The sequence below is a fragment of the Takifugu flavidus genome, chromosome 13, assembly GCF_003711565.1.
Source record: "Takifugu flavidus isolate HTHZ2018 chromosome 13, ASM371156v2, whole genome shotgun sequence".
In the NCBI taxonomy this organism is placed as follows: Eukaryota; Metazoa; Chordata; class Actinopteri; order Tetraodontiformes; family Tetraodontidae; genus Takifugu; species Takifugu flavidus.
The window spans coordinates 15,152,126-15,168,617 of NC_079532.1; the positions used below are offsets into that span (position 1 = coordinate 15,152,126).

A 16,492-nucleotide genomic window follows, 5' to 3' on the forward strand; every position below is an offset into this window, starting at 1 on the left:
TGATTAGACGACCCCCTAAGTATGATAGTTTATTTGTCTATGGTAGTAACGGGAACTGCAGAATTAGTAACAATAAGCATGCAAATGGTCCACAGGGGCTATATATTTTCAAGCTCTCGCCCCAGCGACTTCAGAACTGAAGAAGCCTTCTGGATAGAAGGCGAAACGTCTTCAAGAGAAGAAACCCAGTCCAGTTGACAGAGAAAACTACCTTGGATACAATGACCTGGATGACTGAGAATTTACACAGACATCTAGTAACAATAAGCTTTTTCAAAGAGGTAGGTTTTAAGTCTAATCTTAAAAGTAGAGATGGAGTCAGCCTCCCGTACCTGGGCAGGGAGCTGGTTCAATAGCAGGGGGGCCTGGTAGCTAAATGCTTGGGCCCCCATTCTACTCCTAGAGACTCTGGTAACCACAAGTAGACCAGCATTCTGAGAGCGGAGCGGTCTATTGGGCTGGTAAGGTGTCACTAGCTATTCCAGGTAGGATGGAGCTAGGCCTCTGAGGACCTTGTAGGTCAAAAGAAGGGTTTTAAAAATTATTCTAAATTTAATGGGCAGCCAATGAAGCGACGCCAGTAAAGGAGTTATGTGATATCTTTTGTCAATACCTGTCAGAACTCTGGCTGCAGCATTTTGGATCAACTGGAGGCTTCTTAAAGAGTTGTTTGGACACCCTGATAATAAAGAATTACAATAGTCCAGCCTGGAAGTAAGTAAGAAATGCATGGACTAACTTTTCAGCATCATGCCGCGTCAGTAGTTTCCTAATCTTTGTGATGTTCCTCAGATGAAAAAAGGCACTTCTAGAGACTGTTTTAATGTGTGAGTTGAAGGAGAGATTTTGGTCAAAAGTTACTCCTAGATTCCTCACAGAGAGATTAGATGTTAATGAGATACCATCTACAGTGATCATGTGATCTAATCTATCCCTAAGAGGTTCAGGACCAAAAACCATGAACTCAGTTTTTCCTGAGATAAGGAGGAGGAAATTTGAAGACATCCAGGACTTTGTGTCTTTAAGACAGGTCTGAAGCTTCACTAACTTCTCTGTCTCCTCTGGTTTCATGGATAAATAAAGCTGAGTGTCATCAGCATAACAATGAAAATGTATCCCATGCTGCCGAATAATGTTCCCTAAGGGAAGCATGTACAAGGTGAAAAGGATTGGTTCAAGTACAGAACCTTGTGGAACTCCGTGGCTAACCCTACTGTATGAGGAGGGAACGCCATGGACATGAGCAAACTGGTATCTATCAGATAAATATGATCTAAACCAATCTAGTGTTGTCCCTTTAATCCCAATCACATGTTCTAGTCTCTGTAACAGGATGCTGTGATCAACTGTATCAAAAGCAGCACTGAGGTCCAGCAGAACCAGCATAGAGACCAGTCCATGATCTGAAGCTATGAGAAGATCCTTAGTAACTTTAAGAAGTGCTGTTTCTGTGTTGTGGTGAGCTCTAAAGCCTAACTGAAACATCTCAAACAGGCTGTTTCTCTGCAGGTGCTGCTGTAACTGAGTCACCACCACCTTCTCAAGAACTTTAGCGATAAAAGGAAGGTTGGATATTGGCCTATAATTTGCTAATACATCAGGATCCAGTGATGTTTTTTAAAGCAATGGCTTAATCACTGCCACCTTGTAGGACTGGGGTACATAACCTGTCACTAAAGAACCATTGATCTGGTCCAGGATAGAACTGCCTATCACTGGTAAAACATCCTTCAACAGGTGTGTTGGGATGGGATCTAAAAGACACGTGGTGGTCTTGGATTTCTGAATTAGCGATGACGCCTCAGAAAAATATATAGGGCTGAAGGAGTTTAAGGACTTGTTGGAGAACCTGTATGTTCCCACAGTCAGCACATCTGGTGATGGTCCAGTTGTTGGGATGGCCTGGTTAGCTTTTTCTCTGATAACTAGAACTTTATCAGTGAAGAAGCTCATGAAGTCTTCACCACTAAGGGAAGAAGGGATATGTGGATCTAAAACACTGTGACTCTTGGTTAATTTGGCCACAGTGCTGAAAAGAAACCTGGGGTTGTTCTTATTTTCCTCAATTAAAGAAGAAAAATAAGCTGTTCTAGCTTCACGGAGGGCCTTTTTGTAAACTAATAGACAGTTTTTCCAGGCTACATGATAGCTGATGATAGAAAGGACAGTTGTTTAAAATGTTCGGGTTTAAAATTGACAGGAAGGCACTGGTGGCCATGGCTCCATGTAAAATTCTCCATTGGAGGTCACCAGTTCTCTTCTTGATGGGGGGCTTGTAGAGAGTCCTCCACTGAGGACTCTGTCCCCCCGGCCTGTCCTTCCGCACTGTTTTGCAGTTTGTCTTTGTTGAGTACCTTCACGATGTTGCTGTATAAAATCCTCCTGTCCATGCTGTGAAGGGATCCTGAGCCACAGCCATCCAGGAGAGGACCACCAAGGTCCAGGAGGTCTGGGTGCAGGTGGAGTTCAGGGAAAGCGTCCGTGGGGTTGGTCTCAGCCTCTCCTCTTCCGTGAAGGAGGAGGATACCCTTCTCTTTCATAGACATTCTGTGTTTCCAGAGGCCCAGGCTTCTCTGGAACAGTCGGACCGACCGGACGCCCAGCGCCGAGCTCACAGCCTGGGCATCGGTGAGCTCTGGTCCTGCTGCCGCCACCAGCCGCTCCAATGTCACCATCTTCTTTCGGATCAGGGCCTCCTTCAGCCCAGGGGTGGCGCTGCTGCAGACGTCCACTCTGCCGCCACAGACTAACGGCTCCTTTAAAAGCCAGTACAGAGAGTCAGTCTGAACGAAGCTCAATCTAAAAAGAGCACAGGATTTAAAAGATGTTGACTGGTTGGGCAAATTCCTTCAAGCTCCCTGTGGAGGGTATAGAGCTGGTCCAGGTGAAGGGATGCATCAGCCTCTGCTCACCTAAAGTTTGGCATCTGGTTGCTACCTAATGGTGTTTCAAATATGGTCGCAAGACTTGTGGACTTTGCACTGGTGGCTGTACTTGTTTTTTCACTTTTTGTCGCCATGTCCTGAGACCTGTTGCAGAGCTGTGGCTTGCTTGTGTACAGCAGGGACCAGCTATTCACCCTGTGGAGCTCTGCAGTGCTGTCTGAAGAGCGACCTGACGTGCCCCCCGAGCTGAAGAGGAGGAGACGGGGTCGAGCGTCGCGCCAGGAGACGTTATCAGCCCGTCCTGCCCTCCATCATCATGGAGAATGTCAGATCTCTCCCCAACAAGATGGACGAGCTGGTGGCACTGACCCGGCATCAGCGGGAGTACTCGGAGTGCAGCCTGCTGCTGTTCACTGAGACCTGGCTAACCGTGCTAACTCTGGACACGGCCGCACAACTGGAGGGATTTACTTTTCTGCGGGCAGACAGAAGCAAGATGAGTGGTAAGAAGGGAGGAGGGCTGGCAGTGTTTGTGAACAATAGATGGTGTAACCCTGGGCACACCACTGTCAAGGAGCAGCACTGCAGTAAGGACATTGAACTGTTGGCCGTTAGTGTGAGGCCTCACTACCTGCCAAGGGAGTTCACATATGCCCTTGCTGTGATTGTATACATCTCCCCCTCTGCTAACGCCGATGCAGCCTGTGATGTCCTGCTCTCAGCAGTGAGCAGGCTACAGATACAGCACCCTGATGCCCTCCTCCTCATCTCTGGGGACTTCAATCATGCCTCTCCATCATCTTCTCTGCCCAAATTCACCCAGTACATCACTTGCCACACCAGGGACAATAAAACACTGGACCTGTTCTATGCCAACACCAAGGGGGCATACCACTCTCTCCCTCTTCCTCCCCTGGGCCGTGCCGACCACAACCTTGTACACCTCCAGCCTGTGTACAAACCTCTTGTGCACAAGCAGCCTGCTGCCTCCAGATCAACACCAATAAAACCAAGGAGCTGGTGGTGGATCTCCGCAGGCGTAACAACCCCCCACCTGCACCGGTGAATATCCTGGGAACGGTTGTCAATGTTGTGAAGTCCTTTAAGTACCTGGGTGTTCACCTAAACAATAACCTGGACTGGACACACAACACAGACCCCCTTGTCAAGAAGGGCAATAGCAGACTGTTCCTGCTCAGGAGGCTGAGGTCTTTTGGACGGCAGGGACCACTCCTGAGGACTTTCTATGACTCTGTGGTGGGATCAGCCATCTTCCATGGGATAGTCTGCTGGTCCAGCAGCATCATGGTCAGGGACAGGAGGAGGATGGACAGACTGGTAAGGAGGGCCAGCTCTGTCCTGGGATGTCCCCTGGACTCAGTGGAGATTGTGGGAAACGGGAGGATGATGGTTAAGCTGTCATCCATGTTGAACAACACATCCCATCCCCTACAGGACACCCTGACAGCACTGGGCAGCTCCTTCAGTGAGCGGCTGCTCCACCCTTGCTGTGTGAAGGAGAGGTATCGCCGGCTACTGTCAGACTGCACAACAACCATAATGCCCGATAGCACACACTTAATATTATATATTATATATATTCTGATATGTGTATTGTATACACCCTCTGTACTATGTACAGGTATACAAAAGGCTGATTATCCATTTATCTTGGATTATTATATATACATATATACATTATTTTTAAAATATATTTTCTATTCTTATTTCAATTTTTTTCTGCATGCTTTTGCTGCTGTTGCGCTGTAAATTTCCCAGTGTGGGACAAATAAAGGAATCTGAATCTGAAAAGGGTTTGAATTATGTGCTCAAATCTGCCAGGTCACTGGCCATCGTTAATAGCCTTTCCTCCTACTGAGATAAGCAGGTATACATTAAAGATAGTCAGGGAGCAGGGCTGATGTGCAGATAGGTGAAAACTATTTCCAGAGCTTTAAAGATTTACAGATTAAACAATGTGACCTATAGCAAGACATTTTTAAAACCTGAGAAAGAGTTTCATGTTATGGTTCACGTTAGTAGCTTCACAATATAGCACAGACAAATTTTAGACAGTTATTTTTTTGGGCGGTAACATGCACAGTATTCACGGGCATTCAGGCCAATCTTAATTGTGTCATAACATGTGCTACATGCATGTCGGACTGTTTTGTTCTCTGAAGTTTCAAATTTAGCTCAAACATACCCGCATACTGCTTGGAATTTTAATTATTATTTAAACTGGATGGCTTGCTCCTTTTTTTTTTTTCCTCTTGGAAAATAATGTTTGCTGTTTTATGACCAGTCTGTCACCTTCAACTAAGGATTCAGACAAAAACCCTCACAGCCAAATTGACCCTCATTGACCCCCACGTGGTACAATTACCATGTTAACCAGTGTCAATAGTCAGTAATTATCACAGCACTGCCTCGTTTAAGTCATTATTTAAATATAATTTCCACTTATCTCTTAATTTACTATATAACTGCATACCTTACTTTGTTCTTTAGCAATCCTCCACAGCCAACTGGAAGATTTAGGTGATCACAGTGAAAATAACTAGATGAGGAACTATTACTGCACAATTAACATAATGTGGGAAAAAAAATATATTGACCCTAATATGGAGTCTAGTGTCTGGTAGAAGCTGTCTTATCTTAGGTGCAGAGCAGAGCTGTAATTCAGACATTCAGCTATTGAGATTGTGTTTTGCATAAAACACAAATACACTGTTTGCATCAGATAATCTGCAGCTGCTGTGTTCTGTGGCGTGAATTTTTGTGTTACCCGGACCTTTCTGAACCATTTTCCTCATTAAAATATCTGCCGACTTTTCACCCTGGACATGTCTCCAGTACAACGGAGGGCACACACTCACATTCACACTGGAACAAATGTTATTGTTTTTTCACCCTGTTTTTTAATAGTTCCAGCTCAGTGATGTGGAAAGGTTTTCAGTGTAGTTATATGTCCTTGTGTGTGTGTTTTGGATTCAGGGCAGTCCTACAGGCAGTGCACTGTGACATGTTGACAACGAGTTGAGGAATCTGCAAAAGTCATGACGATCGTGGAGGCCACATGACCCCAGGCTCGGTACATGTCCAATTAGGTTAGGAGCGCAGTTACAGCCATTATTTTACACACTGCTGTAACTTCCAGCTCCTCTACAAAGTGACTCATCCAGAATGTTTTGAATATAGAGTAGGAAAACTTTGCAGAAGTCAGGCTTCCAAGTCACAAGTTTGGTTACCTAAAGTTTCTCAGGACACGAACATGATAAAAATGACATTTAAAATTGACAAAATACTGGTGTAGTTATTTTTAATGTTTAACAACACGTACTATGACAAAAAATGATCGATTCTTACAAGTGAGTCAGCCAAATCTGATCTCTCATTAAAGGGAACCCAACCTGAGTTAAGGATGTTTTTCATCAACAGGCATTCAGGAGGAATTGATTTTTCTTTTTTTTATTTAGTTATCATGTATATTGATTGTTTTATCGACATATTAGTCTTTCTGTCTTTATTTCTCTCTCACACACACACACACACCCACACACACACACACACACACACACAGTCCGATCCTGCGCATACAGTAGATGGTGATAGCCACTGTCACCATCTATGCTGCACCAGTACTGGAGCTTGTCCAGTAATGTGACAAACTGTCCACATTGTCCTGAGTTACACAACCAGATCAGTAGGATCACAGGCATGTTTAGGAATACCTAAATTACATCTATAAATACGTCCAGAGTTTGTGGCACAACCCTCTGAATATTTTCTGTATCGAGCTTTCCTGATAACAGTTTCTTAGGATTTATTTTAGAGCACAAGGTTACAAGAGCAGGTTTTTTTTCTTAACTCGCCCATCTCACACAAAAGATTCATGATAATAATCCATATCACTGTCTGAAACCAGGTTCATTCATGTCTCTGCTGGCTTTTACTGCTGGAAATTTTATCCTTTTAAGTGTGCTTGTATTTAATGCTGCAGAATCTCCCTTTAGTTTGGACTTTAATCACAGGACATGTAAGATTACAAGATTACAATTATTATGTTGTACATTATCACTAAAATGCCGTCAGATTGTTCAACATGCACAACACTTAATTGTAGCACCAATAACCCAGGGTTGGCATATTTGCACTAACTAATCATCCTACCTCTGGAATGTCTTATTTGCACATCTTATTTGCACCTTATTTTTTTCTTCACACTGTCCGACACTCCTCCTGTACATAATTTTAATTTCTGTATATACTGTACAATGTACATAGCAATGTACATAATATAAGAGTCTTTTTTTTATTTTAGTACTTTTCTGTATTGTACACCACGGGCTACCGCTGTAACGTGCAATTTCGCCGATGTGGGATCAATAAAGTCTTTTATCCTTATCCTAAAATGCAAACTTGCACTTTCTGCCATTTCCAGTGTAACTTTACTGAGAACTGTTTTCTTTTCCTGCATTTATTCCTTCTGGCTTTAATTTTTGGCACTGAGTCTGTCCTGTTCTCATAGGAAGTTGGGCCAGTAACATGCACCACAGCAGGGCCTGGGACAGAAGATGTAAATGAAATTCATACATGGTATAATATGTATAAAACACAGCAAACACTGACACAATGAAGAGCATCAGATGATTCAGTTATGTTCTTTATTTCATTACAAGACAAAGACCCTCTCCATGTTCACATATTCGGTGTTTTTCTCTCCAATAGCTTCTGATATACTGTCACCCCTCCAGCCAAATGCTTTATATTACTAATGAGGCACTGACTGAAAAACAGCTTCCTCAGTAAATGCTTTTCCCTTGCAGCTCTGCCATCATACTTATTTCTAAATTATTATCATTGTCACAAATGCTTTCTGTGAGGGTTCTTGTTTTAGTTCCAGTTTTTATAATTCAGTCAAAGTAATCCAAATGCTTAAATGCTACTACAGCAGCTCTAAACAACCTACCTTGATTTGACTTGCTAATTAGAGTTGAAGCTCTTATCAGGGGTTTAATTACAGTTGGTTTTCAAAAGCACATTTTTTGATAAATGCAGCATGTTGGTGTGCTTTTGTATGGGCTACATCTGATGTTCCCCTCTTCTGTGGACATGGTTGAATGCTTGGGGCTTCCTTATCTGCACTGTAACATTTTCTTATGAGCTTATAAATATTTGAAAAAAAAAGTGAATGTATAAATATGTCCCCAGCGAAAACTAGCTGCACTACATTGTGCACTAACTGTGATCCTATGGGTGCCAAACTAATGTATACATAAACCAAACAACCAGTATGCATGATATAATCCTTTACCTGAGCTTAATACCAGAACACTACAGACGGCTCAGTACAGAAAAGAACCGGTATGAATTAATGAGGGTCTAATTTGCTGGAACCCCGGCTGAACTTCATCTTGCAACACCCCAGCCAACAAATTAACACAGTGAGCACACACTCTTTAAGAAATTCATAACATGTGTCGGTTGTCTGTTCAATCATCTCCTGAAGAGGTTATCTAGAGGGATTTAAAATTGCTTTCACAGCTTAAGTGCTAACAGTTTTAAGGATGACCGCAGGGTCAATGGCAGCTATTAGGCGTCCAATTGCTTCCTCGGTCAATCAATCAATCAATCTTTAAATAGCGTCTGTTACAATCAGAATTGTTTCTAGGCGCTTTACAGAATCCCAGGGCCTGACCCCCAACAAGCAACAGTGGCAAGGAAAAACTCCCCTTTAACAGGAAGAAACCTTGAGCTGGACCAGGCTCATATAGGGGGAACCTCCTGCTGATGGCCGGCTGGGTAGTATCATAAGAGCAGCACTTCTAATGTGGCCTTCTGCAATGGCAAATGGAAGTCGCCTTAAGTCATAATTCAAAAGCAGCATAAAATGGACCAGGAGGTTGAGGCTGAGTCACTAGAATTTTGAAGGACCTGTACCTACTGTACTCTACGTACTGCTACAGGCACATAAGTCCACATCTAGTTGCACATGCACATTAAATATGAAAGTGAAGTAATTAAATTTCAGTCTAATCAATTCTGCTTTTAAAGAGATAGAATATTAGAACCTCCCATTGTGAACCTGCCATTTTGCCAGAATTTTAGATTTTCTGAATTCAGTAATCTGAGAAAAACTTTCATCAAGTTGATGAATTGAAGCAAATCTACTTAGATGCAACTACATTTTGGACCTAATACAATTATTGATGGGTCAAATTTACATCCCCTTACATTTCCCTGTAAGTTATGAATGTTTCTCATTGGCAGGTCAATGAATATTATAGGTCCATAATTAGCCCGGTGTAGCAATTTCTGTGTAGGAAAAACTGTAAGTGGCCAAATCAGCAATTTCACAGTAGGTAGTTTTCATAGTATGAAAAAAAAAAAAAGAATCTCTGGACACTCACAGAAAAAACAAAGGATCAGAAAGGAATCTATAGAGAAACAAAGGAATAGCTCATGATCCGAGATGTGCAATTTATCTGTCAAAGGCACTGGGAGCAACATGATGGTATTGACATTGGTATTAATGGTATTGGTAATAATGAATCTAAACAGAGTTTTGTAGATCTATAATATCTGCTGATAATGAGGTAATGGGTCTTGTCTTATTAACTATTATATCCCTTATCAGGGTCACAGGGAGGTTACACAATGGGTGAAGGCAGGGTGCACCCCCTGGATAAGTTGCCAGTTCATCGCAGGCCTCTATATGAGCGTTTGTGGGTTTGGTACCCTGCTCAAGGGTACCTCTGCAGTGCTCTGAATGTGTTCTGGCACCTTCCCCTACTACCAGAACATCTCCCATGTTTTGTCTGCACTGAGGTTCTAACCGAGAACCCTCTGCTTCTCAGCCAGTTCCCCAGAGTGAGCTACCACCACCCCGAGGTAATGGGTGCAAAAATTAAAAACAAAACAAAGACAAAACAGTAATTAGAATTAAAGTGGATAAACAGCTAAAATAGAGTTAAAAAAAAAAGCCTGGACATCGTATCCAGACAGAAACCTCAGAATTTGTTTAAGCCTCCCCATCAATGATTTCATTCATTTTAAGACATTTATCGCCCATGAAATACTTTTTGAGACAGACTCAACTTGAAAAAGGCAGAAAAGTAAGCGTACAGTATGTGTAAAGGACGCAATTGAAGGAGAGGGTTCAAGGGAGATTTTAGAGAAGCAGAAGGACAGTAGAGAAAGAGGAGAAAAAAAGAAAAACACTGCAGAGGGGAATGCTGATGAGAGTATGACCGTCAAAATGACTTGTAAGTCATGCCTAAACTACTTTACATTGAAAGGACCCTGGTGGTGGTGGTGGTGGTGTGTGGGGGATGTAAATTGGGAGTAAAAACTGTTCTGATCTATTCTTGTCCTCACCCTACCCCAGCCCCCTTGTACCGTCATGTGTGAAACAGCACCTCAGGCACGTCCTCTGTTTGTGTACCAGGTGGAGTGATGAGCTTTAATCCTGATTTTATATGCTGAGTGTGTAATGCATACAAAACCATCAGATGAAAAGCACCGCATAAATTATTAGAATTTGCTTTAAAAAAAAGTTAATATGCAGGCTGAATAATTAAGGAATAAAAGAAGAGCTCATGATGAGTAATCCTGTGGTTTGCTGAGACAAGACAGGTCCAGATGTTCATTATTTTCATGCCTGAACACATGAAATATTGCAGTCACACAGTATTTTCCTGCTGCAATGCATCAGTGTGTGTCTTTAATAATTCACTCCGATGCATGATGAGAGCACTGAAATATTCAACTATCCTGGTTTACCGTGGAGGACATCTAATAAAACTGCCGGCCCATTCACAAAAGCAGACAACTTGGGGATTTATAATAATAATTTAGAAATGACTAAAAATGATCCGTCAGCATCATTCTGTAGCATCTTTCTTTCTCACTTACTATATGCCAGTGTCACTCCCTTTAACCTCTCTCACAGGTGCACACAAAATGTACAGCAATAACTTCTAAACTGTAAAATCTTAACATTTGTCCATCTTCCAAGTCTTCTCAATTAACCGCATTTACTCCAGACAGTGGTCTTAATGAATATCTATTTAAAAACAGAAACAGCATTTATTTATTTAATAAAGAGAGAGAAAAAAACGTTCATAAGCATTACAAAACAGTAGCTTTTCCATCTTAGCTTTTTCAATGACGCCTCCTTTTGGTATGAAGTGGGTATTGCCTGACTTAGTGTTTTTTTTTCAGGTTTTTTTTTTTTTTGCTGTCCGTCTGTCTCCGGTTGAAAGAAGTACTCACCTGAAAGTCTATGTTGCTTTATGCTTATCCGGTTGGTGTTTTGGAAGATGCAGCAGAGGTGGAGCATGGCAAACATGGTGACGATCATCACGACACTCTGGAGCAGCAGTGTGAGCTCAAACTGCTTTCCCATCCTACAAGGATGAGGACACAAACAGAGGTGATATCAAATGATAGGAACCTACTAAAACAAAAAAAAACAACACCTGTTTGCACATAAACCCTGCAATTTGATGGATAGGTGGCATTTTAAGACACAGTTGTAACAAAATATACTAAAACGCACTGTTGACCCCTGAAGTTGAAAAATTGAAAGGAAAGTCAGACATTTCATGCATATTGCGTATTAGTGGTCATCCTTACCAGAAAAAGATGCGCAGGATATTGGCTACGAGCAACAAAAGACACACCCTGGTGGAGAAGCCCTCACTGTTACCAATCCTCTGAATCTCCTGGTACTGGGGGATGTAAGGCAGGGCCCCACCAAACACCATGAGGCAGGACACCAGCCAGGACAAGGGCGTCCACATGCAATACTCCTTCTGTACATCCATTTCATATAGTGACTGTCACGTGTATGCACTGTCTGGGTTGTCAAGTCATCCCACCTGGAAGGCAGTAAAACAGTACTTTTACACGTCAGAATAAATAGTTCAGCAGTATTAATGCTAATGGATATTTTGATATAACTTCTAGGGCCTAAATTAAATTACCCTATGATTAGTTTGGATTCCACCTGGTAAATTTAGATTTGTGGGCTTTTTGTGCAGTTAAATTAACCCCAGTGCTAATGAGACTGTCTATACTCAAGAGCACAAGTTATTCATAATCATTTACCATCTTGTGATCTGATAAAAAGACGAACAATTTATTATATCTGCAGATTATGCAGCTCATAAACCGTGGGGGGAAAAAAACCAAACTAATTCACCATCAAGTTCTTCAGCCTGGAATGCCAATAAAATTTACACTACTTATATTAATAGTGTACTACAATACAGAAAGAATGGCTTGTGTTTTATTCTGTTGTCCTCAAAATGATAAACTTGCAGGAAAAGGAAATTGTGTGTCCACTATGTTGCCAAACCAGAGCACTGCACACATACAAGACTATGTGCATGAGAGCTGGTGCTAGTCTTGGGTGACTGTGTGATTTATCTTTAATAAACATACTGCAGATCTCCAATATGAAAATACAGTCCTTTGCAGCCATTCAACCTCAGCTGACAACTCAGTCTGAAAAGCTTGGAGAGCCAGCACCAGCTAAAACAGATAAAGATACTTGGATCATCGCTTGCCCTTACTCAACCACACAGACACAAACACTTTACTTTTACAACAGTGGTAATGACTGCAGATAATATGGTATTTCAGCACTACCGCAAATGCTACTGTACCTCTGTACTTCAGGAGTGATTCTATATGTGACCCCGTCACACATCAGTTGATGTAATAAATCTAGCTCTACTAAAGCGAAGTTGGTTTGTTTAATTCGATTTCAATCTGTCATTTAGAAAAGTATTGCATCTCTGGTGTATGGCTGTACATCACTGGTTGCAAATATATAGAATAAAAAAGCCTGTCCTGTTTCAGGCTGCATTATAACTATACTGTATGTGGTATATGGGAGTTTGACTTTGTCGAACTACAGAAAAACAGGTCTTCAAAATTATTGTAGACTGGGTGTGTATCACGTGGGTGTTTCTTTAATTGTAAAGTAGCTAGAGCTTTTCATGATTTTTTTAAAACAATATTTACTTGTCTTCTTTTAACACATATTAGAGAAAGGTAGGTAGAATTTTAGTTTAAGACAGGCAAAGACATCTGGTAAAAGCTTAAAAAATGTTAACGCAACATGACTCCATAATCGGACAACTTTATTGATTTCCCAGTTTTTAAATTACTCTAAACGTTTTTTAAAATGTACCATTTAGCTATTTTCTTGTTTTCAGTTGACTTGTGTTACCATATGCCTCATGTTTGTTTTTTTTATTATTGTGATTAAAGATAGTTTCCTGGGGTTGGGTAGCTCATGTCTGAACATACATACGTCGGTTTTAAGCAACTTGGCAAGTAAAAAGTTTGCAAGTAAAAACACATTTTGTTGCAATATAATTGTTCTAAAAACACCTGCAACCTTAGTCAGAGGTTCTTTTAACTTTAAAAGGTTCTTTCTGAGGAGTCCATTGGTCAGACGTCAGCTCCTTGTGAAGACTTCAGAATTGGGAAGTACGTAGAAAAGCAGTAGTAGTAGTAGTAGTAGTAGTAGTAGTAGTAGTAATATTTTTATTTACTAGAGGCAGGTTTCAGCTTTACGTACCTTCAGTTACTTTTCCTCACCATATCAAAACAAGGCATTTCCACCAGTAGTGAGATAGTAAAACAAACTTGGGTCTTTGACGAGACCAGTTCCACAGTTCGTGCACACGATGGAAAGGAACATGCGCAAACAAAAAATCCACAATCTACAGTTTTGTTTTTTTTAAATACCACTTTACGTATTTTTAAGGAACTGCTCGTTTACGTAATGCAGCCTGTCTGAATGCGAAGTAAACGCAACTACTGGCGGACGCACTCCTCATTTGAAACGCGAATACGTTTCTAATAACGACGCAGTTCTCGCGAGATTTCCAGTATTGTGACACCAGCTGACTGTACGGTGGGTTGTGTGAGAAACGACTATTTTGACCTGCTAAGTAAACTGATAGCGGCGCACTCCGTGGACCGGTCCCCGAATTTTAGCATACTGATCATTATTTACACCACAGCATGGCAGATACGGACCCCAAGTCAATGCAGGACCTCACAAATGTGGTGAGTCGTGACCACGAAGCTAGAATTAGCTGCAGTAGCTTAGCTGTAATGCTAATAGAGTCGTCAACCATAAGGAAGGATACGAGTTTAAAACAGATCGTGGCATTTCTTTAAGAGATATTCTGACATTGGTTCGCGTGTTTGTTTATATAGATCTGTTTATCAAGTAAATACATCACAGTTTGTGTTTAGCTCTGTTATGTAATGGTTTCTCGGTCGCATAAATGACATCAGTGGACTAGAAACGACATGCATTTAATGTCACATAATTGAATTCTCTTATTCTGTCTGCTATGCATATTAAAGCAGTTATATAGACCTTTTACAAACCAAAAACTAGTTTCCTTTTATGTTGTTCTTATTCAAAAGAATTGATACATTAAATAATGACTTGATCATATTGCTAAGCCCGATTCACATTTTTTTTAATATTACTATTTAAATTTATATTATATTGATATCGCAGTATTTACAACAGTAGAAAATGTAGCGCATTTATGATCCTCCATGATGCTTTTCACGCTAATGGAGGATCACCGCCTCCTGTGCTTACAAAGCTGTTGCATTGTTGTCAAGGAAACTGTGTCCTATTGTTATCATTGTCCTGCAGCTTTTCTTTATCGTGCATACGCAACCGACATGGTGCATTTGAGTGGAATGTTGTTTTGGCTTGATGATGTACTCTTGAAAATGTAATGCAGGCAGTTTTTATATAGTTCCCCAAAGCAGCGAACTTTGTCTGAACCAAAATTGGATGTATAGTTGCCAGTTTTGGGATAAACAAATCAAGAGGCGGGCGTTTGCATTAAAAGCATGTATGTTGTGTTTCCTGCAGGTGCAGACGCTCCTGCAACAAATGCAGGACAAGTTCCAGACCATGTCGGACCAGATCATCGGGAGAAATATCCTGCCTTTTTGATTTAAAAAGTGCCATTGAAACAGTTTACCTACAAAGAGAAAAGAGGAAAATGTTTGAATTTAAATTTTATGTGAAGAGCTCCAAAGAGATGCGAATGACCTGCACATGTAGTTTGTAGGCTCTGGTGTCAGTTATGTTCCTGAACTGCTGCCTCACTTGATGAGATGAGCACACGCATCGACGACCTGGAGAAGAACATTGCGGATCTGATGACCCAAGCAGGCGTAGAGGAGATTGAAGCAACGCCTGAAAAGGCCAAAGAGAGTCAAGGATCATAATGAAGGTGGTAAGAGTGCCACACATGCACCCGCCAGTCCAAAAATCTCAACTTCATAAATGTCAGTGAATTGCAACTTTGAATAGATTTCTCTAAATACAACTTCTCAAAATTACTATGCACCAACATGTCTGTCCTGCAGGTTCTGGAGTGACAGTGTGAAGGAGACCCGCTGTCCAGGAGCAGCAGACTTTTCCATTTGCTGACTTGTGTCGATTTGGTGTGTTGTAGTGTGAAATGCCTTTTTATAAATTGAATATTGTGATAAACAGTTATAGTTCAAATTGAGAGTTATGTGTGGGTTAGAATAGTTTGATACACCCTCCTGGAACTGGAATGCAGATGGCATGGAGTGTGTATGCACAGTTAAGTCCCACAAGGTGGTGCTGGTGACAATGGTGACCTGCATGTTAATGAGCCAATCGTTTTCCACACCAGGATGAGGATGTTGTACAGCAACGCCTAAAGCCTTCAGCACAGTCCCCACCACTGGGATGCATTCCAATGTTTATTTTCTTCTATTAAACTTACTTAATTCAAAATTTGTCACGTGTTTTATTGCGCAGGTTGTGCAGAGGGGAATTTGAAATGTATATAAAGAAACTGTAACTGAGATACCCTCATTTGATTTTCTAGTACAGTGGGACCTCTACTTACGAACGCTCTACATGCAAAATTTTCAGGTTATGAAATGTCTCAACGGGAAAATATTTCCTCTCGTTACGAAAGAAATTTCAGGATACAAAAAGCAAAAATATGCTACCGCTGCTACTCGCAGCTCGCGGAGTTTAGCGAACGCAAACATGCTTGAAGCTGCTCTGCCATTGGCTATCGCCTAGCATCTTCCTGTAATCCCATTGGCTAGGAGGGACATAAATATGTAGAAGTTTGTGTGTATCCCAGCGTCTTCGGATTTATTGTGGTTATTCGTATGTTTGTCCATTAGATGGCGGTGTTACCACAAGTGTTAATGTTCGTTGCTAGTAATGATGGCTAATGTAAGATTAGCCTGTAATAAAGTTCATTTTGTTCCTGGAGACTGAATTCCTACATTTATTGTGCTGCAATCTAATTGTAACATGTATTTGTTACATGTTTTGATGCATTTTTATGATTTATTAAAAAAAAGAAATCCTAATTTTTGGGGGCCTGGAACAGATTAGGGCATTTACGTGGAAAACACGTCTCTAATTTTCAGGTTAAGAAACAACTTCCGGAATCAATTCATTTCGTAAGTACAGGTCAAATTAACATTTTTCTCTGTATAATGCAACATTAAGTGTTCACTTAGCATTAAAGCAAAATAAATGCAGCCAGTAG

The 16,492-nt window shown here is 41.2% G+C and overlaps 2 protein-coding genes across 7 annotated transcripts in view; one reads left to right on the forward strand and one right to left on the reverse strand.

Annotated features, from left to right (window-relative positions):
- The window catches only part of si:dkey-246g23.2 (solute carrier family 66 member 2), a 38,774-nt gene extending 24,999 nt beyond the window's left edge, over positions 1-13,775 (reverse strand). For 3 of the 4 annotated variants that reach the window (XM_057052746.1, XM_057052748.1, XM_057052747.1), the window contains exons 1-3: positions 13,483-13,775; positions 11,526-11,770; positions 11,163-11,296 (exon numbers count right to left, since the gene is read on the reverse strand). In XM_057052746.1, the coding sequence (XP_056908726.1) occupies positions 11,163-11,296; positions 11,526-11,716 (325 nt within the window). In that variant the 5' untranslated portion in view covers positions 11,717-11,770; positions 13,483-13,775. Of the gene's footprint in view, positions 1-1,523; positions 2,757-11,162; positions 11,297-11,525; positions 11,771-13,482 lie in introns of those variants that run through there. The other variant, XM_057052749.1, reaches the window with a different exon arrangement.
- A 2-nt stretch (positions 13,776-13,777) lies between these two features.
- hsbp1b (heat shock factor binding protein 1b) lies at positions 13,778-15,714 on the forward strand. 3 transcript variants are annotated; one of them, XR_008953419.1, is made up of 4 exons: positions 13,778-13,976; positions 14,812-14,878; positions 15,052-15,233; positions 15,315-15,714. XR_008953419.1 is itself a non-coding variant. In XM_057052756.1 (4 exons), exons 1-3 carry the CDS (start codon positions 13,932-13,934, stop codon positions 15,171-15,173), a joined length of 234 nt encoding a protein of 77 aa, XP_056908736.1. In that variant the 5' UTR covers positions 13,778-13,931; the 3' UTR covers positions 15,174-15,178; positions 15,315-15,714. The 3 variants fall into 3 exon arrangements, 2 of the variants coding, with proteins under 2 accessions (XP_056908736.1, XP_056908735.1); XM_057052756.1 differs by having other exon boundaries at positions 15,052-15,178; XM_057052755.1 differs by having other exon boundaries at positions 13,779-13,976; positions 15,052-15,181.
- Positions 15,715-16,492: the final 778 nt, after the last annotated feature.

Bases quoted from the DNA above. Each gene is read 5' to 3' on its own strand.
- hsbp1b (XM_057052756.1), top strand. From the start codon at position 13,932: ATGGCAGATACGGACCCCAAGTCAATGCAGGACCTCACAAATGTG. The intron at 13,977-14,811 runs GTGAGTCGTGAC...TGTTTCCTGCAG, and splicing joins TGCAGGACCTCACAAATGTG to GTGCAGACGCTCCTGCAACA. The intron at 14,879-15,051 runs ATATCCTGCCTT...CTGCTGCCTCAC, and splicing joins GGACCAGATCATCGGGAGAA to TTGATGAGATGAGCACACGC.